Source organism: Rhizoctonia solani, chromosome 5, assembly GCF_016906535.1.
Source record: "Rhizoctonia solani chromosome 5, complete sequence".
NCBI lineage: Eukaryota > Fungi > Basidiomycota > Agaricomycetes > Cantharellales > Ceratobasidiaceae > Rhizoctonia > Rhizoctonia solani.
The window spans coordinates 1,803,531-1,829,119 of NC_057374.1; the positions used below are offsets into that span (position 1 = coordinate 1,803,531).

A 25,589-nucleotide genomic window follows, 5' to 3' on the forward strand; every position below is an offset into this window, starting at 1 on the left:
TCTGCAGGCTCAAGCGGGTTTCAAGGGTAATACAAATGGCGGGTTTAGTACAGCATGGACGACATATCCGAGCGGATGCTAGGAAAAGTCGAGTGTCAGTAAGAATTGGCGATATGGAAAAACTGTCTCGTCACGCACCGGTTGTAGTCCAAGAGACCTTCGACCCGACCGAGGGCAGCGACGGCAATATCCTTATCCCACAAGTACTTGTTCGCAACCCTCTTGATCTCATCCTTGGTCACCGCATTTACGGCGCTCTCGATTTGCCGGGGAGTGAAGCGGCGTCCGGCAGTAACAAGTTGACGCCCGATGTCTTCCGCAACGGCAGTGGTTCCGTCCAATCCGAGAAGCAAGCTGGCCTTGAGCTGGCTCTTGGCTCGTTCGACTTCGGCGTCGGTGGGTGCAATGCTCATACGAGTCCACTCGCGCAGGGTAAAGTGGACAAGGTCATCCAAGTTGACGAGGTTCTCAGAGACAAGGTAGATACCCCAGAGACCAGTGTCAGAGTACGAGGTGGAGAAAGACATGAAGCTGTTGGCGAGGGAGTTGCTCGAAACGACATGGCTGAGACGGCTAGAGAGTAGAGGAGCGGCACCAAGACTGCGGTCCCAGTTACCCATGATGGATTGCATAACGAGCATGGGAAGTAATCAGGAGAGCGCCAGCCGACACCTTCGACTGCGATAGCAATGTTGGCGGTGTTCATGGTGTCGTCACGGATACGGACTTCAGAACCAACAAAGCTGGTCTTTGGGTGGTGCTTCTTGCCAAGTCCAACGGGGTTCGAAGAGACGGGGAGATTGGAGAAGTGCTTGACGGCAAGGTCCTGTAACTCGCGATGGTCAACACCGCCAGTACCAACGAGAACCATACGGTCGGCGGTGTAGTTGCTCTTGATGTAGTCAGCAAGATCATCGCGCTTGATGGACAGAATGTTCTTCTTGGGTCCCAAGATGGTACGTCCCAGGGGTTGACCTGTGCATATTGTCACCTGGGATAACCCTCGCCCGCGAACCCTGGTACACACCTTGGTAGGCGACCGCATGAAGGTGATCAAATACAACTTCCTCAAGCTGCTTGTCAACCTCTTCCTGCTCCCTCAAGATCACATCCCGTTCGCGCTCGATGGCCCCAGACTCCAATTTGGAATTTTGCAGGATATCGCTGATGATATCGACAGCGGCACCGACGTCCTTGCGGAATGCCTTGGCGTAGTACACGGTCTGTTCACGGCTAGTGTATGCGTTGAGGTGGGCTCCGAGGTTCTCGACTTCGAGCTCTAGGGCGTGCTGGGAGCGGCGGTTGGTGCCCTTGAAGGCCATGTGTTCCAAGAAGTGTGCGGTCCCATTGGTCACGTCCGTCTCTGCGCGGGAGCCAGCATCGATCCAGACACCGACAGTAGCGGTCTGGGCATGAGGATGGGATTCGGTCGCGATGGTCAATCCGTTGGAGAGTGTGGAGATCTCCGTCAGAGGTGCACTGCTGTGCTGCACCGCGGTAGCTAGAGTTCGGCGCAGAGGGCGCTAAAATATTAATTAGTATTCGAAATATACGGTTGTATGTTGTATTATCCTACCGCTACACTGGCGCGTCTGAAGCCCTGCTTGAGCGACGCAGACAACATGCTGGAGAACGTGGGATGGTGAGAGCGAAAATGCGATCTGCTTATTGGCTGGACCAAACAGACATAGCCGCCACCCGAGTCTTCCCGAGGCAGCGGCGCTTACCGATCAAGGTCATTTTGTGGCTAATCAAAGCCGCCCCAAAGCGAGATTTTCCAGTGACCAAAGGCGCAGCTATCTAGTCATATTGATGGAGCTTTGATAGTCTTCCGAAGAAGAACGCATGGTTTTCATTCTCAAATCTTGCCTCTCGCTCACTCTAGATCCATATTTCTTACAGTAGGGTAACCCTGTACTCTTGTCCTCCCAAGACACACAGTTTACACAAGCTTACAGTATGCTCATAGAGCTTTACAGAGTCTCTAATGAAATAAAAAATTGAGTGGTAGTACGTATGTACTAATGGCTAATGGTTACCCAAAAGGTTTGGGTTTTGACACCTTGGACACCTTGCGGACTCTGAGTTAGTTCGTCAAGGAGTATCTTGTCGCATACAATAATTCCGGCATAGCGAAACAAAATTCTGACGTCTATCTTCGGTCGAGTCTTTCCCCTTGAAATGCGTGAGATAAGGCGGTCTGAGTCAGCTCAATTGTGCTTTTAAACTGACTCGCACTCAGATATTTGCTTTCAAGCCGTAAATGAGAAATAGATGCGTATGTGTGCTTTATATATATCTATAGAGGACCTTTACATGAACGGGCTAGTAACATTTGAAACTTTGTCCAAGGCTGTTTCTGGTTTAGCTTCGGGCCCATACCACCACCTCGTTAATTTCTCAATCCAGCTTTTTCGTTTTGAGATTGTATCTGGAATCGAATTGCTTGCAGAGAGTATAGGAGCCAGAGCCTGGTCCGTGTGCTATCACACCTTTTGATTTGCACGCGTTAGTATCAATTAACTAGCATGTATGAAAACCGAAGTCACCTTGTAAATAGATCCTGTCATCTTTTTGGGTGTAGACAACCCGAAATACTCCAGGGTATTGAATGATTTTCTGGCGCTCAAAGTAACGCTCGCCAAAATTGGACGCATAGATAGGGAATATAAAGAGTTCTCCGTGGTCATCGGGATGGTACGCCCTAAATCTCAAATTTTCATTGTTTTTGAACTCATGGGGGTATCCAACTGTTTGATTGACTGTTTTCCCAAGAATGAGATTGTTGCGGGCCGCATAGGCGCGCTCAATAGTCTTGAGGACTACGCTGCGTTCAAACTGAGCCTCTAGACATCATAGGAATATTGATACTCAATTAATGTAATCAAGATTTCAGTCAATAAGGCCTACTTACTTATTGTGTTATTATTGTCTACAGGGACATCGAGCATCTCATAGTAGCCCAGCCCATGCATGACGTCGACAAGTCGACCTGCATTATCGTTGACGATGTCATCGATTGTTTTATCTCCGGCTTGCATCATCGTTCGAGGTGTAGTATGGATAGTAGAAGATGGGAAAGTTGTAAATCGTGGGGTGAGACCGCTCAAATCCAGGTCTTTTATAGCACGCCGTTCTTTGAGCCATAATAGTATACGAACCGGGTACCTCACTGCGTGCTCGGCCTGCACATGACCGAAAGTGCTCTGCGTGGACATGTCATATTTTGACCTTGGTTCTCATATGTACCTGACTTGACTCTGTGATATAGTACCGAATCGAGGAAGAATAGCTCGGAATACGATAACCGGTCCGCCTAGGTATGTTTTCGATCAGGAACAGGAGCCTGAGTTGATACGATAGCCGAATTCGGGCATTCATTGCTGTCAGTCTTATAGAAATTTGTGTGATACTGTACCCCCTCTAGGCCCGGAACTTGCGTGCCCGACTTTCCGTAGTTCAGTCCATAGCAAAGATTGGGTCCGGAATCATTACGTTTTCCGGAGTTTGCCACGCGCACGGTGAACCCCAAAGGTGCGGATAATCCGGACCCCGGGTGCGGATTTTTGGCAAAATCCGCACCCTCACTATACTTTAGCTTGCAGGTCACGTGCCTTGGAAATGAAAATCCGGACCCCTAGGGTTCGGATTTTGGGTGCGGATAATCCGCACCTTAGGGGAACACAGTGCACCGGGTCATATTGTCCCGTTGTTAGATTGTTAGGTTACTGCTTCTTGGGTGGCAGGACTTATCCCGTAGCTAAACCGCGATTATGTTTAACGGGGTATTTAAACTAACTCGCAAACAGTCTGTATATAATACGCGAATGTAAAGCTTGAACACTCATAGCTTACAGCTGATCCGCAGCCAACCATCGGAGCTCCCGTGCTCTAGCGCTGAATCCATCTAGATAAACATAAAATAAATGACAGAACACTGAAAGATCCAGCTAGTCCGCGCGCAAAATCTGTATGCTCTGCGCACCAGGCGGATCGAATAAAACCGCGAACAATTAAGCCCCGTTTAGATGTATCCGTCTTCGAAGAGGTAGATCAAACTCGCTTCTAGAGATGTGATTCGCTCTTGATGTAAATGGGAAGACAAACTATAGCGTACACTTATCCATAGATTACTCGAGTACTGAGACACCGGGGATACATAACACAACTAACTTGATGGCCATAGATGAACTAATAATCACCTTTTGAAATCGTGTGCCACTAGAAGGTAGCAATAGATCACGTCTCGACATTGGTTTCAAAGCTTATCTGTGCTTCTTACTAACTTTCACACGAGTATGACAATGGGACCTTTACAGCACGGTGACTTCAGTGGCTAGTCTCAACACTCGTAATTCCGACCAGCATAAAACAAACAGACGATGCATGTGTATGGTGCATATACACAAGCAAATGATTCTTGAAATCTCGAGTCCAGGTGTCTACAATGACCACGAAAGAGAACAGAGTGCAAGTCATTTTCCTCCAGGAAGATTATTTGCCAGCATTGTTCTGTTTATCTTCTAGATCTTTCCAAGTGGCATTGGTCGCCTTCCCAGTCCCTAAATTCTTCGTCGCCGGTGCCACCTTTCCTGTGTGTGAGTCCCATCCTTTTCTAAATTGAGGGGAAATAACGAAATCTGATGATTTCTTCTGCTCCTGGCCCTTCTGCCAGGGTATCTCCTTGTGTCCAATTAGGCCTGACACGATCCATAAGTATGATTTCCAAACACGGCTACCTTTCCGGACTTTGACTTGCCTTGCAATATCCCTACGCCCGCACCGTTCTTGGTATAGACAACTCGGTATTTGTAAGGGTCCCTAGAATGGGGCTTTGGCCCGAAGTAACATGTACGCGGTTTGCCGTTATCAAGCAACGTCAATAAGATAGGATATTCGTATAGGTCGCCTCCATTGTATGAAGCGAAGTCAAGCTCCTCCTTGTTGTAGAATCGATGGGGGTATTTGACGTGACCCCCGCCCTCTGCATCGTGTATGCTCTCGACTCCATCCGCGTCGCCAGCCCTGACTGCGTGTTCGAGGACTGTTAGGACTTGTTCGCGCGTAAATTCCCATTCTAAGTTCATTGAGAGATTCAAGTATCCCAAAAATCAGTGCCTTGGTCTATTTTAAGTATAGACCTTAAAGACTACTCACCAGATTCATTATCAAGTTTAATCGTATAGGGTTTGCCGAAGTCAAAACGACCTGCGTTTGCAGTGGCATATTCAGCGCGGTTGGGGTTTACGACCACTTCGGGATCGGCGTTGATCATTGTGTAGGTTGCTCAAAATCAAGTATAAGAATAGTGAGGATGAGACGAGTTGTGTGGGGCATGTATCAAGTTTATATACCGTGCCTTCATTCTGAAAGGAATGGCGAACAGGTGCCGGGTACCTCACTTTACGCTCGGTGTGCATGCAACCGCCAACGCTGCGCGTGGGTCTGTCACATCCTATCCCGATCCTGCGTACGTTCCTGACGCGGTTCCTGATACCGCATTTCATTCAGCCGGGCTCGGGATGTAATTCCCGGTCCACTTACTGGCAGCAGGATGGATGACTCGGAAACCAAAATAGTTGTAGTGTGATGACCGAGTCCGGTGTCGTTCCTACTGAGAACAGAATGATGGGGAAGAGTTATTGATGGTCACCGAGAGTTTTGGCTATTCATCCGCCAATTCAGTAAAACCTGAGATATCACCCAGAGCACTCGCGCTCCTTGCAAGCCTTCTATCAAGAATGCTACCCGACTGGGGATGTGTTTACCGACACGTTTACTGTCAGCAAGATAAATGGGATGTGGTTGATGACCAGGCCCGGCATCGCTTGTGGCTATCCAAGAGTGCCTAGACTATGCAGGATATACTTTAAAAGTATCAACTGCTGCTTCATAATTATACCACATGCGCTGAATTAGCTATATAGGCTTATTTCCTACTTTCTTTCACATGCTCCTTTTATTCGGGATCGCTATTGGGCACATTTTGTATCTGCCAAGCACGTAACTGTGCTGAAAGCCGCGAGGATAGATTGAATTCCCGCGCTCGGTACTTCAAAAACCTCTAAAGTTCATGAGTGCTTGGGAGCGCCTACAGGTTCTCCCTATGCTCGCCGAGAGCCACAGACTTCTGTAAAGCTCGGTAGATCGAATGTAGATAGACTTATCGAAATCTTATGATAAAAACTAATTGACAAGTTTATAAACACTCGATTAATGTAAGAGAGAAACAATACATGAAATTTTCGGGTACGCGGGCCTTAAAAGGCGCCGCGGTACTATATAGGATTTGGTAAGGAGAGTAATATGTTCAGTAACGATAAATGAGACAAATAAGGAAACATATGATACCGTAACGTTACAGCCTCAGTCAGCTGGCGTTTATGTCGTATTGGAAGACTGATTTGATACTTACTAGCTTAATTTAAGTCCTGTGATCGCCGAACCTACTTTACTGCCCAAACTCCAGCAGTTCTCGTGGAGCACGCCGCTCCCGAGACCGTAGTATGGAATGGTGTCTGGCGGATTCACGTGACCGTGACCTCCACCCTGGTCAAGTAGCCTATTCGGTGCCCCCACACGCCGCGGGCTGCATATCCACAGTGACCCAACGTTTATACTTCACTGTGTTACTCTTCTCTACCCCCAAGCATGACTAATATCATATCGTATCACTTTCTTCGTTTTATCACACTCCTCTTCCCCTGGTTGCACCCCAGTTCGGCTTACCGCTACTACTACACCCACCCCATCGCTGTCTGGTCTTGATCCTTGGGCATGGTACACCTTTAGATTTACCATATCTATTTTTTCTTTCGTCTTTTTGGCCCGAGGCTAAGTTTAGAAATTATTAGAAAATGCTGAAATCCAGATAAGTGGGTGATTGAAGTAATGTATGCCAATGATGTGTGTAGATTGTAAAAGAACCTTCTCCAAGCTCCAGATACTATCCTATCCCACACTTGGATATACTCTACCTTGACTCTTGGTCGAATATTCGCATTGCACACACTAAACCGAATTCGTATTTTCGACAGCACAACCTTGGGTTCATAGCTTAATGGTTCCTCGCCAGTAATAAGTTTATGTTGCGAAATTTTTGCCCATGAATTTTGCTCAGAACAATGAAATACATGCCAGTGTAGGACGCTCAGCGGAAGTAGAACAGTAAAGTAAACGATTTAATGACTACTGGAGCCATATCTTGGAGGAGCCACTTAGAGACACTGGCTATAGTACTATCAAGAAGTATTAGAAAGAGCAAATAAATACATTTAAGTAGAATACTTACGGGGTTCTGTGCTTTGCAGGTGGTACCTTGAACACAAGTGGTCGGGCCAGTCCAATTCACACCACCGCACTGGTACCACTTGGCGGCGACAGCACCGGTGGCTTCGGGGGCTGCACTAGTAGGCGCGACAGTTGCAACAGTAGATGTAGCGGCTTGAGTCGAGCTGATAGGGGCAGGGGCAGAGCTAGCGGCGGCGCTGGTCGTAGGGATGGTGGAGCTCGATGGTGCAGGTTCTGTAGAGGCGGTGACACTGGAAGGGGCTGGAGCCGAAGACGGTTCGACGGTGGGCTCAGCAGCGGGCTCAGAGCTTTTCAAAGTGCTGCTAGGAGCGACCGCGGTGGAGCTGGGAGCGCTCGGTGCTGCTGTTGTTGGAGCGGGTGAAGAGCCTCCGGAAGAGCCCCCGGAGTACACTGCAGGTCCTGGGATAGTGTAGGAATCATAGCTTCCATATATGTTGAAAAGAATACCGGGGTCGCTAATCAAAGAAATGTTAGCTTAAATAAACCGAAGATAAATACGGAAGACCCACGTAGCAGAGTAAGCACCGGGGAACTTGACAGTCGCAGGGCTAGCGGCGCCACCACCAGTAACGTTGATCTGGTAGCACGACATGTACAATTGAGCACCTCCAGCTGATCCAGCGACGTGCAAGGCGATGACTTCAGCACGGATCAGGTAGTTTCCAGCCGGGAGGTCGGCAGGGATGGTAAACTCGACCTTGCCGCAGTTGGCATTCATGACATCCGTTCCCCAGTAATCCTTGCTAACGAGGCCGGTTTCGGCGACCTTGAACCAGCTAGCCTCGGAGCCAACAGCGGTGGCTGCGTTGTCGACCTTGGCCATGTAGATGATGGTAGGACCGTCATGATTACCACCGATGGCCTCAGTCGCACAGTTTCGGTCATTGGGTTGCTGGTGCATTTCGACAGCAACCTTGGTGCCGGCTTCAACAGGGCATGTAGCAGCCGCGGCGACCTCGCCATTAGTGTTGCAGGCAAGAGTCTAACGAGAGTATAAGATTATTAGATTGAGGGCGAGAAACACAGATATATGCGTACTTACGTTGGACGTGAGATCGGTGATTGGGCTGTTGTTTGCAGGAGCACGAACGCACTTGGTGCCTTCATCAACACCGCCAACCCAGAGGTTTTGGAAAGTAGCATGTGCATGCGCAGCAGACGCGGCAGCAAGAGCAGCAATAATGGCACCAGCACGCATTTCGTGTTAAAACTTAAAGAATGCTTCGAGCAAAAGTATCAAATGAAAGGAAAGGGAGGGGAAGGGAAGGAGAGTGAAAAGAGGAAAGATGTCACAGTAGTTTGAGGAAAAAATGAGCCATTTCTCCTACCTTTTATCTACTCTTGGTCCCGTTGCCAAGTCTAGTACGGTTGAGCGGACAAACATCGGGATAGAAACCATTGGGCACTGGCCAATCCTGTTGCGGTAACCAATGTTCTCAAGACAGCTGTTCCTTCAGGATGACTAAATTATGGATATCCCAGGGATAGATCCGGCTTCAATGGAGTCCACGCAACCGACATTGATACGATGCGCTGGTCAAAGAACCCCACTTCGCCCCGTTGTTATGGGATCCCAGTGGAAATGTGTTCTTTTCGGGAGTCTTATAGACGCACCTAGTGTGTGTAAACATGGTTAGTTCTTGCACTATATAGATCTCACTCTGCTATGTGGCTATCAAGCTCATAGGGCGATTTTATTCTAATGCGTCAGCCTTACGGCCAGACAAACTTGCAGTGGCCAAGCCGAAAAAAAATCAAAATACTGGGTCGGAATGGAACTTACGGAAACCTGATGATGACATAATCCACCCAAGCCAGGATTGTTACCAAGGGAAGTTATGAGACATGATAGTGGTTGATGGCCGTGGTCTCCGCAACGAGGAATGAAGTTCTTAAATTGAGGTATAACGAAGAAGACCTGAATAGCTACGATCCTATGTTCTGTAATACACAAAACGTTAACATGAACTAATTTATGGTCTTGGCGGGATAAGCTCAACAAAGTCTAAATTACAGGGGTAGGCACAGGCACTAAAGTAACATTCCGAAGAAAAATACCAACAACGGCGTTTCCGAAATAACCATCATCATAGATGCGAATGGTGATCAAAGATTGACTTAATCTTTTTACCTACAGCTTAGCCGACCAGGCTGGCAAGAATGTTTGAATTACAACACAGGAGCGACGTAAAAGCAGGAATCATAGGGTATTGAACACACTCTTTGATTAATCCGGCAAAACCTGAAAGTTCTACTTTCATATGGATTATCCTCGCTTTTAGCGGCCATAGCTTCGCGGAAGTTCGGGGAACACAAAGAACAAGGACCCACATAAGTGACGTGGTACGTGATTGGGTGGTTTGCGCTTAAACGATAGTAATTTGCTATCACTGAAAACCGGTAGACCCATAGCTTAGGCAACGATCCAACTCTATGTTAGATGATTTTCCACAAGGTCACAAGAGAGAGGGTTAAACACACTTGATTCGAGTCACTTGGCTCCGAAGTTGGGCTAGTGCAGTTGCCTCAAAATCTGGGAATTAACAAATTACTGCTTACGTGAAACCCCCTTAAGTTTACTAATTGATTAACTGAGGGGACGTTATCATTCTAAATTCTTCAAGGGCCAGATATGTGGTCCAGAGCACCTAACAAACTCGCCGGTACGTTTTCCCGAAACGCTATCTTTGGGAAGCATTTATACGGCACCTCATGGTACCTTTCATCTCTGTAGTTAATATTCACCACACGACTCGTACTTGGGGATCATTGGATAAAACACAGTTAAGGGGGCTATATTGGCTTGTACCCAATACGGCTCTGGAGGCATGGTTTTTACCCCAGCAGTCAATGATATCCGAATCGATAAGCATCTATATGACTCAATGTCTTCATAGGCTCTGCCTCGCGCAATAAATTCTGGAATGCTTGCGATTACCAGAATACTCAGGTACAGTAGTGTTGGATGTTCATGACGAACTTATCAAAGCCCGTAGATAAATCGATTGACGAGATAGCGATAGCAGACTTACCATACATCATCTTCCAGAGTGCATTGGGGATACACAGACCAGAAACATAGTGTCAATTAGTTACTACACCGACCAAATGCTTGTTTCATTCATGGTTGAGTGAATGGGGATGAGTTCTCGCACGCATACTGCTAGTACTTCTGCGTTCATGCGGGTGATGTATGTATAATGTTAGGTCTAAGTAAGCGAAGGAGACTCTTAGTGATTGAGCTATCACGACCAGAGTTACTTGTGCATGCGTGGGGGAGGGGGATCTAAGCTGTAAGACGTGAATTATGAATTATCCGAGTTTACGAGTAGATAGCATGAGGTCACGATCCAAGCTACAAAACTGGGTAGCCAAGCCACCTTTATACTTCTGCCGAAAGGGACTAGGAGGTAGTAAAATCGAGCCTGAGAGCCCTCCTGGGAAGCAGTCTCATAGGCTCAAAGTTTAGGACAAGGGACTAAACCAGCTCAGATCGTAGACTTGTAAACATTGGTACGTTGACTACGGGTCGCACACGCCACACTTCTCTTGAGCACTGACTTATGATATTTCACAGGAAATTTGGTTGCTGTTGTAATCTAAGGGCTTCATTCACTCAATTATAGCTATACTGCGAGTAACCAGTCCCTAGGTCTCAATGGCTACAATAACGTCATAACAGCGCTATCCTCCCTGAACTTAAACAATTACCTACCATATGTTACAGAAACAATGAGTAGCTATGCTACCATTGCTTAGAGAAGTTAACCTGGTCGAATTTCGATCCAGGGTCGGGAGTTGGGTCGACGTCAGATACCGAGCACCTGGACTCTATGACTATGACTCGATCGTACCAATTATCATAAATTTTCACAGAAACGGTCATATTTGCTTGGGGTTGTATATCCATGGAACCTTCTTTACTACCGGCTATATGCGCCACACTCTTTGGTATCCCATTCTCACCTGTCGCGATAGGACATCTGAGCTTAGCGCTAATACCTATCTATAGTCTCGTTTTGATCTTTCCCACCTTGATGCTTGATAGTGCTTCCGTTTTCGAGACCGTGGTAGTCTTATTAACCTTATAATCCCTCGATACGTATAATTTAACTTACATAACAGCCGATGTGCGACACGGGAGTAATAAATTTCAGAGTATCATCACTAAGGCAGGTTTCGGACTTCGGCCTAGGTATCTAGACAATCCAATATAAGGGCTTCAACATCTATAACTAATTGTTGTAAGACATAGGTTGAGCCGGGGATTACGCACGCGATGACTGTCAGCAGCCGACCTGGGAGAACCTTCGCCAAGGAATGAAGTAATTAAAGAATATTAGGGGCTGAATGAGAGGTCAATCTAGATTTATCCATCCGAGGACGAGGATTGCGCTATGTAAAGAGGCAAAAGTACAACGCTGGAGCTCGACAACTCAAGTGAGCTCTGTCCACACCCACCCGACCATTCGTCTCACACAACGTCGTTACTGGCCCAAGTCAACCCGTCAGTCCAACTTCCCGAAACATCTAACCCCTGAGTCAAGGACCCTGGTTTCCGGATGACATCACGTGCCACGTGTTTTTTTTTTTTTTTTTTTTTTAATACATTTCCATATATAAGCAATACGGGAGCTACATGCGAACTAGGCAAACCGCTCACAAAAGAGAAACCGAACCGTGAAAGCTACAGAGGGAGGCAGAAAGAGAAACGCAACAAAAGGAAACAAACCAAACGAGAACGTAGCACGGTCAGAGATCAAAGGAAAAGGTCGCGTGGCGACATACAGGTGGCTTAAGGCCTAACTCGGGGTAGAGGCCGTAAGGGCGGGGGTGATGGGGCGGCCTTATGGGCGTATATACTACATGGTTTGAGCGGTTGCCTGCGGGCCTCCTCGTCTTCGTCCTATGCCCGTCCTGGCGATGAATTTTGCGACTGCTTCGAGACCTGCAAGGGAGCCAAACAGTGTGGGGTCATTGATATTGGTGGAAAACTCACTAAGTATCCCCCTGTGTCCCGCCGTAGCGGGACAGGAGGTGGTTAAATGAAATATGGTCTCGTCCGATTCCCCGCAAGCGCACCTGGGATCGACGTCGTGATGGAATTGGGCGTGGTATTCTCCGTAATGTCCATGCCCCGTGAGGTACTGCACGAGGCGGCACTCGAGGTCCCTGCCCAGTTTGCTAGTGTTAAAGATCGGGTGTAACTTTAGTGCGGGAGGGCGGGGGATGTAGTATTTGGAGTTGATTCTGGACTCGGTGTGATCGTGCCACGCTTTCTTCCAAGATCGTACGGTCTTCCGTGTGGCTTGTTCTCTAGCCCACGTTATGGTGCGGTTGAAGATAGGGGTCGGAGTAGCTCTAGCTCCTTCGTTCGCCAGCCGGTCCGCTGTTTCGTTGCCTTCGACTCCGCTGTGCCCGGGCGTCCAGGTGATATGAATGGATCGTTCGGGGTGTCCCTCTACGAATGCCTTGGCGGCAGGGACGAAAACTCTGGAGGTGAACTGGCACGGGTGTCGAGATAGGTCGGCAATGGATCTGACAGCGGCTTGATTATCGCAGTAAATTCGTATTTTACGATATCCTTGGTTTTCGGCTATTTGTTTAGCTTTCATGAACGCTAAGAGAATTCCCAGCATTTCCGCATCGTATATGTTCGCTCGTGGTCCGATTCCAATCGACGACGATGACAAAGTCCTTTTTCCGGCTCGTATAACGTAGCCGACGCCGACTTTCCGAATGCCATTGGACACCGCCGCGTGTCCATCTGAGTAGCCAAGAACGCTGGCATGACAATCTTCCAGTACGCTAATTTCGGATAGGATTTTGTCGCGGTATTCGTCGCGTTTGAGGCCGTCGGAGGTGTCCTTGATTTTGATTTGATCAGGGAACGGGATTGCTGGATCGGACGGGTGGTTGATATGCGTTGAGACGAACTCGATGTGTGGGTGACTATGTGATGCGATGAAGTGGATGGGGGATTGTAAGCTCTCGGCCTTGTTATTCCTGTTGCTGTTAAGGGTGGGTATATGCGTATCCCATGATGCTGGGAGACGTTTAGCAACTTCGGATGACTTGGGGATGGTTCTAAGTTTAGCCGAGTAGTTCATGATAAGCTTCTGGCACGTGATGTGTATGGGCGGGATGGAGGCTAGATGTTCGAGACAGGGGATAGGAGTGGTTTTGAAGGCTCCAAGGAGCCATCTCAGTCCTTGGTTCTGGACCTTCCTAAGCGGTTCAAGCAACGACTTCTGTCTGCGCCCCAGAAACCACAGAGGGGATCCATATGTAAGGATTGGGATGACGCAGGTGAGGTATAGGATGCGCGCGTGTTTGATGGTAAGTCCGCGCTGTGTGTTGGCTAGCATTCCTAGTCCAGCTATGATGGCTTTAGCTTTGTTGGTGGAGTTAGAGATATGCTCTTTGAACGTGAGCTTCCTATCTAAGTAGAAACCTAGCCAACGAATGCATCCTTGGGGCAGTATGGTATAATTCTTGCCATTCAGGGTAAGGTGAAGACTGGGGTTGGAAGAGTGGTTAGAGTGGCGGTAGAAATGTATTAAGTCAGACTTATCAATTTCAAATTCTAATCCAAGTTGGGAGGCTATGTGAGACACCCGAGTGGCTATCCGCCGCATTGTAGCCACATTATACTCATGAGACTTCCCCCACGCCAAAATGGTGAAGTCGTCTATGTAGGCAAAGGACTGTGCGTGTGGGTCTTGCGCAGCAATTAGGAGTGGGGTGGAGTATAATGAGGATAAAATGGGGGATAGAGGAGAACCTTGGGGAATTCCCACAGGTGGGAGGGCTATAGGAGGGCAGAGGTGACCGTCCACTCTAAATTGCGCAGTTCTATGGCTGAGGTAAGATCTGAGCCAATTGCAAATTTGATTGGGGTACCCCATGCAATCCAGAGTGTAAATTAGCCTCCTGTGATCCACGTTGTTGAAGTATCCAGATACGTCCAGGGTGATGAGTGAGACCCTGTGGTTGGACTTCCAGTGTGATTTGATGTCGTGGATCATGCATAGCCCAGCGTCGGTGCAAGATGTGATGTCTTTACCCCCAAACTGGCTGTGTGGGATGAGTGAATGCTTGCCAGCCTCAGAGGTGATTCGAGTTGTGATAACCTTCTCTAGAAGTTTGGATAGCGTCTCTAGTAGAGCGATGGGACGATAGTTTTTGGGTAGTGACATGTCTTGGCGACGGGGCTTTGGGATGGGGGCAATGACGCAGTTACGCAGCACTGAGGGATGATATCCAATTCTCAAGCAGAGGTTGAATAGGTTGACAAAGATACTAGTGTTGCACCAGAAGGCCCATTTGAGGAGCCTGTAGTTTGAGCCAAATGCGCCAGGGGAGGATTTGTTGGAAGTGCATTTGATGGCGTTAGCAATTTCGTCTGTGGATATCTCCTGGAATGGGCGTTTGGTCATGGCCCTGATTCCTAGTGGATGTAGAGATATATTAGGGTTGGCAATAGACGGAAAGAATTGCTTAGCCAGATTTTCGGCTTTGTGGTGCGGGTGCGTGGCTGTGAGGCCTCCATTGGGGCTTTTGATCGGGGGCAGTAAGGACCGGCGCTTCCCCTGGAACCATTTGAGCGACTCGAAGACTTTGGACGTGCGGATTTCGGCGAGTATGCGATCTCCGTGGCTTCGACGTGCGCGTCTGATGGCGCCGCGTAACGTTGAGCGAAGTTGTTCTCGGGTGCGGTTCTCGGGGTTATGTTTGAGGTCGTTGAGCGCGCCTGAGCACTCGGCGTTCCACCATGGGGATCGCGGCGGTCCGTTACCTTTCTTTTTCTTGTTGCCGTCGGGCATTGTTTTGATCGTCGCGGTTGACATGGCCTCCAGGATCGCCCCCGTGATCAAGTCGGCGTCTTCGGCGGTATTGGGGTCTTCGGGGAGGTCAAATTTCTTGAGGGCTTTGGCGTATGCTTCGACCCATTTGTCCTCCCGCTTGGGGTCGATTGGCCTGTGCGACGTGAGAATCGCTTCTTCAACAGGTTCGTCTTGATCGAACGGCTGGATTGACCATGTGATGGCCATGTGGTCCGAGCCGCATGATCTGCCGGTCGATGGCGTGTCTACTTCCCAGTTGAAGTCGGGCCACGCCTCGACGGCCCTATTGTTAAGAAACGTAAGATCGATAATAGAGTTGGAAGCGGGGTTAGAAGCAATGCGGGTGGGGTGCGAGGTGTGGTTCATAATTGTGAGGTCGTTGAACTCAGCGTAATCTCTAAACTCCCTTTCCGTTTGGTTCGGGTGTCTGTTTTTCCATTTGGAACCGTCTAGGGCCCAGTCTGGGTGGTGGAGGTTGAAGTCGCCTGTGAGGATGAGAGGTCGATCGATCGGTATGATTTCGTTGGTGAGGTGATTTATGGTTCTGTGTGCCTCTTTTCCGTGTGCGTAGACGTTGACGATGGTGAATTTGTGGTTGTCGAGGAAGAGGTCAACTGCGAGGATATCGCGGTGAATCGGGACGCAGTTTGAGAATTGGGCATGAATGTTGCGCTCTTTTCGGATATACATAGCGACGCTGGGCCCTTTTTCGTCGGTGAAGCCCGGGGGGATGATGCATAAGAAATTATTAGAGTTAGTGGTGCCATAAATATTATGAAGAGTGGGGTCGATATTCTTTTGGGAGCCAATACGACCCCACCAGATGTCCTGAAAAATAAAAATGTCAAAGTGCGCGTATAGGGGTTCGTTGAGCAGGGCGTGCATGCGCGGGTTGCAGCCTGCGACGTTAAGTTGGATGCAGTGTCTTTCAGTCATTGCGGTTTGCGGACCGGTTAGCAACAATTTGCGTGATGGGGCGTCGGAATTCGGACATCTTGGGGCAATCAGGGGTATTGAAACGATGGCCGTGGAGGCTGCAGGACGTGCAGTAGACGCATTCGCACGGGTTGCCTTTGCCGTCACGGATACAGCGAGGGCAGTTGTCCGCGTTGTGTTCTTCGGTTGTGTGGTTGTTACGTCCGCATTTGTGGCAGCGGGGTTTTTTGGTTCGGCATTGGCGTTCGGTGTGTCCGTAGCGGACGCATTTCGAGCAGGTTTGGAGTAGAGGTTTTGGGTTGAACTTCTTGATTTCGCATTTCCTGCCGTAAATGTATAGGGTAGGTGAGCTCATTAGACGGGCCGAGGTGAGACCTCCTGCGTCTTCGAAGGCAAACGAGACAGTAGAGGCGTTGCGTCCCTCGGCTTGTAATCGCGCGGGGTCTGCTAGCCAGTCGGGTGCGAGGGTAAGTTTGACTGAGCCAAATTTGGCGGAGTCAGGGAAGGCTTCGTTGAGGAGCTGTGTTAGCTCCTCGCGGTTGCGCATGCGTTGGAGAGAGCCGCCCATCCCGGTGGGGACGTTGGTGACGACAAGTCTGCTCCATGGGACCTCAGGTCCGAATTCGTACTCAGGAAGGCGAAGCCGATCCATGAGCAGAGGTATGGCGTTTTCAATCGCCGTAATGGAGACATTGTTAGAAAATGAAAGATGGAGGCTCGCCTTTAGTGACCATCGGACTCTGGTGAGTCTACCCTTGCCGAGGTTGCGGTTTGCGGCATCAAGGCATTCTCGCATGGCCACGAATATGCTTTCGGGGTTTGGTTGTGTGACTGGTAGAGTCTTAAAGCGAACAACAAAATTCTTGTCGTCGCTCTGTGCGGGCGCCGGTTTGGCGATATCCCTCTTGATGGCTGCGGCAATGTTAGAGGCTTTGACCTCCGGGGCTTTGGCTGGTGCCTTTGCCGCAACATTGGCAAAGCTGGGACGCGTTTGTGGAGGGTTGACGGTTGGGGCAGGACTTGGGTTAGGTGTATGTTTGTTTCTAGACGTGCTCGCTTGTGCAGTGTGTACCTGCGGCGATTTGCCTTCGAGCTTGTCTAGTCGGGACTTGATGTCGTCGAGCTGCCCCATCTTGGTTAAAATCGCCTGGAGCATGGAATGAGTGGGATCGGTGATGGCCGGGTGTGTCGGCGCTGGTTGGCTTGTGTATCCTCCCCACTCGCCTGGTTTGGCGTCGGATCCCCAGCAGATTTCGGTGGTTAGGGGGTTAGGTTGGTTCGGGCCGGGTTCGGGTTCGCCCATGTGTGTGTCTTCCTCTTCGTCTTGCTTCATCGGTGATTCCGGACGACTTGGTCCTGCTTCCGTGCCGTTATACAGCGCGTTTTCTGCGATTGAAGAGATTTGGTTGCCGAGTTTTTCGATTTTTTGAATGAATGAATTCGTGCTGTTCTTTTCTTCGTCGGTATCGTCATATAGTTGTCTGTTCTCGATGATGTTGGCGATGGCTTGGTTGGTGATGGTGTAGTATTTGATGCAGCGTTCAAGGGCTTCGTTGTCGGGGTAGCCTCCGGCCTCGAGGCGTTTAAACCAGTGTAGCTCTTGGCTGCTGAAGACCCAATCTTCCATGGGGGTGACTTGTCTTTCGGTGGGTCTCGTGCGGTTTCGGGTGGGGGTGGTTGATCCTGGCCTAGATACTGCCTTCTCTTCAACGTATGTGATTTTGGGAGGGCTAGAAGAGGGTTCATCGTCCAACGTATATTCCGTGAGTTGCGCTAGCGCCGCGCCGGCATCTCTAACCTGTTCTGACTCTTGTGAGGAGCTGATGACCAGTGTGATGCCTGCGTTTGCGACGACGGAGCTTCTCGGCGGGCTTGCGACGAGAGGAACAGTGGGGGGTGGGCTAAGGGTATAGTCCGAGATGCGGTCAGTTTCGGCTAGCGCGCTAGCGACTGCCTCTTGTGTGCCTCCGCTAGGGATGGCAGAGAAAGGATTTTTGTATACAGGCTTACGGTTAGGGACATTTGCTATTTTTCTGGGTTTTTTGTCGGAATCATCGGATGCGTAAATAGATATGGAGTCATTCGAGTCATTGTTTTTGGGTTTTTTGATAACTTTTCTAACAGTCGGGTAATCAGAAGCAATATCATGTTCGTGTATGCCAGTCAAATCAGAGGTAGAACGAGTAGAACGACGCAAAATGTTCGAAAAGCGCGAGCTAATGCCTTTGCCCTTGGGCTCAGGATTGTCGGTCATGGTCGTGGCGTCACGTGCCACGTGCTCAGTACCTCGATCGTATTTTATTTTTGGATGGTGATCGCGTGAATTCTGCACAGCACCAGATGGGTAAAATAACCAACAGAACTTTGCTTCTGTGCGACCGGTTCTCTGCTGTGCCCGACCTTTGACATCTGACGGGAGAGACGAGCTCGTCACTCCACCGACACTCTTTTTATAAATAACCCTCCACTCCTTTTTCCACTTTCTTTTTCATTCTTTAACCAACTAGCCATGGAGGAGAGACGCTTTTCGATTGCGAGTTCTCATTACTCGCAGTCGCAGGAAACATACGACTCCCATACACATGGTGATTCGTCTCGCCTCGTTCCGGCACCTAGCCGCCCGCCCCTCGTACCCCGCCGCTCAAGCTTACGAATTTCAATGGCACGATTATCAACTATTCCCGCTTCGCCACTGCAAATGGACAGATGGACATCCCCAACAACTGCCAACATACCATCCCCATCATCGAGCTCCGGTTTGATGTCCCAGGTGCCCAATGCCTTGCCCGTCTCTCACGAAAGCACTCGAGCATCTCTCCTCTCTCAACGCCAATCACGCGGATGGAGTGGGCGGTTCAGGCCGCTGTCAAGTGTGGGCGATTTGCTCCCAACTCCAGGGCGGCAAATATCTCGCAGCCAAGTACGCGGGCCGCCCCAGCCCGCATTCGTGCTTCCATTCGAGACTGACAGCTCGTTGCGATCCAAGTCTTCCATTGTACGTGGCTCCATATTCAAACTGATTCAAACTTTAATGCCGCATCGCAGAGCGACTTGAGTGATTTGGATAGGTATTATGGTACACTACCCCCGAACCATAAACCCCATGTACACGAACTCGCGAGTACATATTCCCTTGATCCAGATCCAGAACATTGGGGAACCAAACTACAGCTCGAGGACATTGTATGTCTAGGAACGCTCTTCACCTGTCCGCTCCCGCTTATCCTGACATAGGAACCCGACGACGACTTGCATAACCCCGACCCCGAGCGGGACCGAAAACATGATGCTCGGGACAGAATAGCTATACGCGGTCTGATCAACCTGGGGTGCCTGGCCATACTCATAATTGGTCTGATTTCACTTTTGTAAGTCCTTGGTTTATTTCTAGTTCAATTCTAACCCGAGATTTATAGTGCAGGGTATCCGATTATTGCTTTTTTCACCCAACAGAGCGCATCCACCCTGGGAGCATACAACCTTGGCGGGGTCAACGCCTCTGGACAAGTTCCTGAGCTGCCTTCTCACCGTGGGCTCATCGATGTCGATACACCCAAGAGCGCCTATACACGCACATCGCTCTTGAATGGCGAAAAGTACGAGTTGGTGTTTAGTGACGAATTCAACGTTGAAGGGCGGAGTTTCTACCCGGGCGACGATCCTTATTGGGAGGCTGTGGATTTACACTATTGGTGCGTTCTTTTCGACGTATCAGTCGGCTTTTCTAACTATTCAAAAATCCACAGGTCAACAAACAACCTCGAGTGGTATGATCCCTCTCAAGTGACTACAGCCGGAGGATCACTCCGCATCGAACTTTCAGCCAAGCACGAGCATAACCTCAACTATACGGGCGGAATGCTATCAAGTTGGAACAAATTTTGCTTTACGGGTGGATACATTGAGGGTGAGTCGGTGGCCGTGTTCTCTGCTGTTCTCTGCCCCCCCCCCGTTCCATACGCCTCGCCCCATGCTTCGTAGATCCCCCGTGTTTGGTATTTGATCTTTGGTACATCACGAAATCTTCTTGGAAAGAGAGATTCCTGAGTCACGATTAGTCATCGGACCCCTTTCCTCCCTCTCACCAGGTAGATGCGAGAGGGTCTTGTCATTGGGAACCTGGGTTTTTGCCATTCTTCTCGCGTCAGATATGGTGTTCAGCATATACTCACATCAGCCTACTTTTCAGCCAACGTGTCCCTTCCCGGAGCATCAAAAACGTACGGCCTGTGGCCCGCGGTCTGGACCATGGGGAATCTCGGTCGTGCGGGGTACGGTGCATCTCTTGAAGGCACATGGCCCTATACATACGAGTGAGTTTCTCTGTCACCCCAGATACACCAGTATACTAAGTTCAATTCTTAATTGCGCGTACCTTTGTTCCTGCTACGTACTGTATTCTACCGCAGCTCGTGTGACGTCGGAACCCTTGCGAACCAGACGGACCCAGTGACAAACGGCCCACCGGCAGCCCATACAGGAGGCGTCTCGTCCTCCAAGGGCGAAATGTCCTATCTCCCGGGCCAACGACTGAGCGCATGCACCTGCACCTCGGAATCAGACGGCACAGACGGCCAAAAGATGGTCCATCCTGGTCCCAAAGTCGACGGACAATACGTTGGGCGAAGCGCGCCCGAGATCGATGTGTTCGAAGCCCAGGTCGACCAACACACTTTGGTCGGGGCGGTCAGCCAGTCTGGACAATGGGCGCCGTTCAATGCTGCGTTTGTATGGGACAACTCGTCGACCAACCTGATCATTTCCGACCCGGTCAACTCCAAGTTGAACACGTTTATTGGGAACGAGTGGCAGCAGACGACGTCGGTCGTGACCAACACGAACCAGAACTGCTATACTCAAGAAGGAGGGTGCTTTTCCACTTATGGATTCGAGTATAAGGCCGGAAACGATGGCTACATCCAGTGGGTGAACGATGCCAAGATGGTTTGGGAGGTCAAGGCTGCAGGGATGGGCCCGGACAGTAAGACCCAGATCGGTCAACGGCCCGTGCCCCAGGAACCAATGGTGAGTACCCGAGTTCGGAGACTACGGAAAGCAGGCTGATGGGCGTATAGTACATTCTTGCCAATTTGGGCATGTCATACAACTTTGGCCCGATCGATTTTGAGCATTTGGTGTTTCCGGCGTACATGCTCGTCGATTATATCCGAGTTTACCAGCCAGCTGATCAGCATAATATTGGCTGCGACCCGCCAAACTTCCCAACTGCTGATTATATCAATACGTGAGTCCTTTGCTTCTTTCTATGTGAATCTCAACTAACTGGGTTATAGATACATAGAGGCATACACGAATCCGAATCTTACCACATGGGTGGACGATTATAAACAGAGAATGCCCAAAAACCGATTAATTGATCAGTGCTAGAGCCTCGGCCTCTTGATTTATGGTGGTTTTATCTATGTATTATTTCATCGTTTGGTTGTTTTAGGTATTTTCAGATCTTGTTAGATGATACACGGGTTGTGTCTCTTTTACACATTTATCAACTCTTTGTAATATTTTGTAGGACTACAGTAGAACGGACTGAAATATAGAGATTATCGCTCTCTGCTTCTGGCTAGCACACAATCGGGATGGACTTGCACCAATTTGGAAGGACGATCGACTCGATCATGATCGATGGGTGTACGTCATGTATTCGTTTGAATTTATAAAGAAGTGTACATTTTCAAAGAATTACACAAGATATTTTGTACAGACTTATATTGTTCGCTACAAATCAATATGAATTGGTGCTTGATGGTTTTCAGAAAGTCACAAGGTGGATGTAGGGGCGGCCGTGACAGAAGATTCTACGCTACTGGAGGTAGTAGTACCACTACTGATCGAGGATGAAGTGGAAGTGCTGGACACAGGGATAGACGAAGTGAGTGAAGTCGCAGTGGCGCCAACTGAAGTCAAGGTAGCGCTCGTCGCAGATGCAACGCTACTCGAAGAGCTTGCAACTGGGGTGGCCAACTCTGCTTTCCAGATCTTAACACCATGCGCGGGCACGTTCACGTTCTTCAACGTCCCCGAGAACACACCGAGGTCTTTTCCCCAATTGGTCGAGCGTGCGAGAATGGTCTGAAGTGTTGTGTTGCTTGCTCCAGACGAGTTGAGGAAAGAGGGGAATTGGGATGAAACAGAGTTCCAAGCGGGAGGTGAACTGGTTTTCTGGGCCCAAAGGTCGTAAAGGCGGAATTTAGATTTACGAATGGTCGGAGACTAACGTAAAATTCGCATGTTAAATTTGAGATATGTAAAATCAAGAGAAAACTTACCGAGTCGGCAAAAATATCAGCAAAAGGAAGGTCGACGCGCTGACTCTTGGGTGAGGTGTTCACCAATGCGATAACCCACGTGCTAAAACTTGACTTAATGATAACTCGTCCGGGGCAATTTAGAAACTTACTTATTCACAAGGCCTCCGATCCAAAGCGACAAGTCACCGTCAGTCAGAGTGCGCTTCCAGAGGCGATTGGCAGGCGATCCGTTGGCATCTTGAGAAACGGCAATGACTGCTTGGTTCGTGATAATCTCGAGGGTCTCTGCCGTCTTTGGTTTGATCGGCGGTTAGGAATGAACAATTTGCACTTGGGGGGTAGCTACATACCATCTCGGTGACATCGTTACCCAAGATCAAAGGGCTCTTGACTGCAGCCCACATTGAAAAATGGGTGACTACAAAGTAAGGGTTTCAGGCAATGCTTAGCAGACTTGGTTTCACGGTAGCGCTACTCACCATATTCATCATATGTCATACCACCATTTCCAACCTCGAGCATGTCTAAGTCGTTCCATCGGCCCGGACCAGCCTTTTGTCCCAAAGGAGCAGCAAAATCGAGAATCCGCGCAACCGAGCAATCTTGGCACGAAAATGTCAATGGAAGATTCGTACGAGATTAACCGGTAAATTTGAGCTCACGGTAGCCGGGGAGTTTGCAATCCAGCATGGAAGTGCAGGGACAGCGATCATCGTATCCTGCAAATGTCTAGAATAGCAATTAGAAGCCGAAAGTTAATCCTGGTAGAGAAATAACTCCGCTTACATCTTTTATGTCACCACTCATGCGCCAGCTGTTGGCAATTTCAGTGGCCCAATTCCAAGTCCCGTCTTCACCCCAGTTGCACATCGAGTACAGTATCGGGCGGCCAGTAGAATTGAGGGCGCGAGACATATTGGCATAGCGCTCGTAGGAAATGAGAGGTGTCCCGTGGCGCCCTTCGTTGTAGCAATTATCGTATTCTATCGGATCATGCAAATGTGAGGCATGTTCTTTCAAGGGTCGATTAGCACCTACTAAGATAGTCAATCTCCCACTCAGCATAGGTTTGGGCATCGATTTCTTCATAGCCGAGAGAACCAAATCGGCGACCACACGTGTATCTTTACATAGGAAGATCAATATCCTTCGTATTCACTCGTCATTGGTCAAAATGAACAACTTACAATCCTGCAGAGCTGTAGATACCGATCTATAGCGGATGCCTTTAGTGGAATTCGCGCAACCAGTGCAGGATTCGGACAGACCTTGAGACCTAGATTGTGGATGCTATCGCTCAAATGCTTGATTCCATTAGGGAAACGAGTCGAGTCGGCCACAGGTTTGTTGGTTCCGGGTTCACGGGATGCGGCATGCCAGCCTCATACGGAAATCAGCCGAGGGACAGGAAATTGGCCCAGAGTAACTTACAATCATCCACAACGACGTCTGTAGCAGAGTTCGTGAGTCACCTAGTAAAAGTGCGCAAACTGGACTGGGGTCTAACTCACATTCATACCCCAGGTCTTTGAGTCCAGTGTTCACTACGGCTTGTCCAGCGGAGAGGATCAGGTCTTCAGAGATATCACACGCAAACTTGTTCCATGTGTTCTATGAACAGAGCTCTACAAATTAGAAACGGAAATAAAATCAATTTCGAAGGACGCACCCATCCCATTTGAGGCGTACGGGCCTGCAAAATATGAGTGCACGGCTGGACGATAGTACTTCAAATAACATACCAATCCATTGTTAGCGGCCCGAGCAGAGGCAACAAGTCCAATAATTGAAATCAAAGGCAACATCTTTCCTCAGTGCTGGGAGGAAGGGAGGGATGAGGAGTTCAATCAGGCGTCATGGTTTTTATACCTGTACCATGATGTCTCTTGAACCCCAAGATCCATGGGCGAACTGGAATACCAACGGGAATCGGTTTATTCTAATGCTGGGCGGGACTTGGATAATTTAGAACTTTTACCAGAATAGGCTCATTACCCGGGCTTCGATTTTGCATTGGAAAGGTCAGCTGGGCTGTTGATTGGAGTAAAGCTTGGAGCTTCGGAAATCGAGCTCAAGTCAACCGAGTCTATTTCCAATCCAAGCGCCTAGGAGCGCCACGCCCATAACCGAGAATCGTCTTCTGTACCAAGCTTCTCACCAGTCAATAATTCCCGTTCGAAACGCATTCGAAACTCTACCGATGTGAATCAGATAAAATAAAGCGGCTCTTAGGAACGTTCATCGGAGACGCAGCCAGATTCACATCTGGATCAAAAGAATTTAGCTCTGACACTCTTACACAAACAGCGGCTTGTACCTAGCAAACCGGGTAAGCCACCCCAAATTATGGATTGCACACAACAAACTAAGAGGTTCTAATTGAGTAATTTCTAGTTAATGCGGGTGAGAGTAGCGCATGTATGCGCATAAATACACTAGCGTGCAAATGAAACACAACAGGCGCTGTGGTGTGATAAGATCCTGAAAATCAGTACATCAGTAAAAGATTCCTTTTTTCAGTAGGATATGGCCTGAAAATTACAATGTTAGTATGCCTCCCTCAGCATGAATCAGACTATGGAAGAATTGATACCTAAAATCAGTATGTATTGACCTTGATTTCAGCTCAATTCTCACTTAAACACACGCACTGATTTTCAGCATTATAACCTTGTACAGTGTAGGCGATTGCATTCCACAAAAGTGTGCGCACGCCGGGAACAGCTGAAATACTGAAATAGGCGCATTGGTCGAAAGTGTAGATATATATTACTAGAGTCTAAATACAAAAAGATCTTAGCAATACTAAGCACTAAACACAAGGGTGGTCCTGTGAGTAAGAATCTTGTATTTAGACTCTAATAGCATGTGTCTACACTTTTAACCAATACGTCTGTGTCAGTATCCCAGCTGTTCCCGGCGCGCACACGCTTTCGTGGGATGCAATCACCTGTTGTATTTTATTTGCACGCTGGTGTATACTCCGATGAAAGAGTAGCTTGAGGGGTGGGCATTATGCAAGGTTAAAATACTGAAAATAAGTACGTGTGTTTAGACGGTGATTGGACTGAAATAAAGGTCAATATGTACTGACTTTAGGCACCAAACTTCTGTTAGTCTGATTCATGTTGAAAAAGGTATAATAAAGTTCTTGCTTTCAGTTCACATCATACTGAAGAAAGACACTTTTACCAATATGCTAAATTTTGGGACTTGTTAGACCATA

The 25,589-nt window shown here is 48.7% G+C and overlaps 7 protein-coding genes across 7 annotated transcripts; 1 reads left to right on the forward strand and 6 right to left on the reverse strand.

Annotated features, from left to right (window-relative positions):
• Positions 1 to 44: 44 nt before the first annotated feature.
• Positions 45 to 1,624, reverse strand: RhiXN_09379 (QCR1 core subunit of the ubiquinol-cytochrome C reductase complex protein; the record flags this gene model as incomplete). The annotated part of the gene is made up of 5 exons (XM_043329195.1): positions 45 to 78; positions 139 to 573; positions 636 to 975; positions 1,028 to 1,523; positions 1,577 to 1,624. 5 exons carry the CDS (start codon positions 1,622 to 1,624, stop codon positions 45 to 47), a joined length of 1,353 nt encoding a protein of 450 aa, XP_043180641.1.
• A 776-nt stretch (positions 1,625 to 2,400) lies between these two features.
• RhiXN_09380 (Ribonuclease domain-containing protein) lies at positions 2,401 to 3,218 on the reverse strand (the record flags this gene model as incomplete). Its single annotated transcript, XM_043329196.1, has 3 exons — positions 2,401 to 2,492; positions 2,550 to 2,846; positions 2,915 to 3,218. The coding sequence occupies 3 exons, from the start codon at positions 3,216 to 3,218 to the stop codon at positions 2,401 to 2,403; spliced, it is 693 nt and encodes a 230-aa protein (XP_043180642.1).
• A 1,276-nt stretch (positions 3,219 to 4,494) lies between these two features.
• On the reverse strand, positions 4,495 to 5,275 carry RhiXN_09381 (Ribonuclease domain-containing protein; the record flags this gene model as incomplete). The annotated part of the gene is made up of 3 exons (XM_043329197.1): positions 4,495 to 4,683; positions 4,740 to 5,077; positions 5,158 to 5,275. The coding sequence occupies 3 exons, from the start codon at positions 5,273 to 5,275 to the stop codon at positions 4,495 to 4,497; spliced, it is 645 nt and encodes a 214-aa protein (XP_043180643.1).
• Positions 5,276 to 7,217: 1,942 nt separating this feature from the next.
• Positions 7,218 to 8,509, reverse strand: RhiXN_09382 (glycoside hydrolase family 61 protein; the record flags this gene model as incomplete). Its single annotated transcript, XM_043329198.1, has 4 exons — positions 7,218 to 7,238; positions 7,292 to 7,766; positions 7,821 to 8,293; positions 8,354 to 8,509. The coding sequence occupies 4 exons, from the start codon at positions 8,507 to 8,509 to the stop codon at positions 7,218 to 7,220; spliced, it is 1,125 nt and encodes a 374-aa protein (XP_043180644.1).
• Positions 8,510 to 12,173: 3,664 nt separating this feature from the next.
• Positions 12,174 to 18,348, reverse strand: RhiXN_09383 (Reverse transcriptase (RNA-dependent DNA polymerase); the record flags this gene model as incomplete). Its single annotated transcript, XM_043329199.1, has 2 exons — positions 12,174 to 16,417; positions 16,470 to 18,348. The coding sequence occupies 2 exons, from the start codon at positions 18,346 to 18,348 to the stop codon at positions 12,174 to 12,176; spliced, it is 6,123 nt and encodes a 2,040-aa protein (XP_043180645.1).
• Positions 18,349 to 18,603: 255 nt separating this feature from the next.
• RhiXN_09384 (glycoside hydrolase family 16 protein) lies at positions 18,604 to 21,482 on the forward strand (the record flags this gene model as incomplete). The annotated part of the gene is made up of 9 exons (XM_043329200.1): positions 18,604 to 19,089; positions 19,140 to 19,277; positions 19,329 to 19,462; positions 19,511 to 19,786; positions 19,841 to 20,001; positions 20,284 to 20,407; positions 20,504 to 21,119; positions 21,170 to 21,339; positions 21,389 to 21,482. The coding sequence occupies 9 exons, from the start codon at positions 18,604 to 18,606 to the stop codon at positions 21,480 to 21,482; spliced, it is 2,199 nt and encodes a 732-aa protein (XP_043180646.1).
• A 390-nt stretch (positions 21,483 to 21,872) lies between these two features.
• Positions 21,873 to 24,168, reverse strand: RhiXN_09385 (glycoside hydrolase family 27 protein; the record flags this gene model as incomplete). The annotated part of the gene is made up of 14 exons (XM_043329201.1): positions 21,873 to 22,325; positions 22,382 to 22,463; positions 22,513 to 22,655; positions 22,714 to 22,781; positions 22,843 to 22,965; positions 23,026 to 23,092; positions 23,150 to 23,346; positions 23,402 to 23,487; positions 23,551 to 23,576; positions 23,632 to 23,744; positions 23,795 to 23,812; positions 23,875 to 23,974; positions 24,033 to 24,056; positions 24,106 to 24,168. 14 exons carry the CDS (start codon positions 24,166 to 24,168, stop codon positions 21,873 to 21,875), a joined length of 1,563 nt encoding a protein of 520 aa, XP_043180647.1.
• Between the last annotated feature and the right edge of the window lie 1,421 nt (positions 24,169 to 25,589).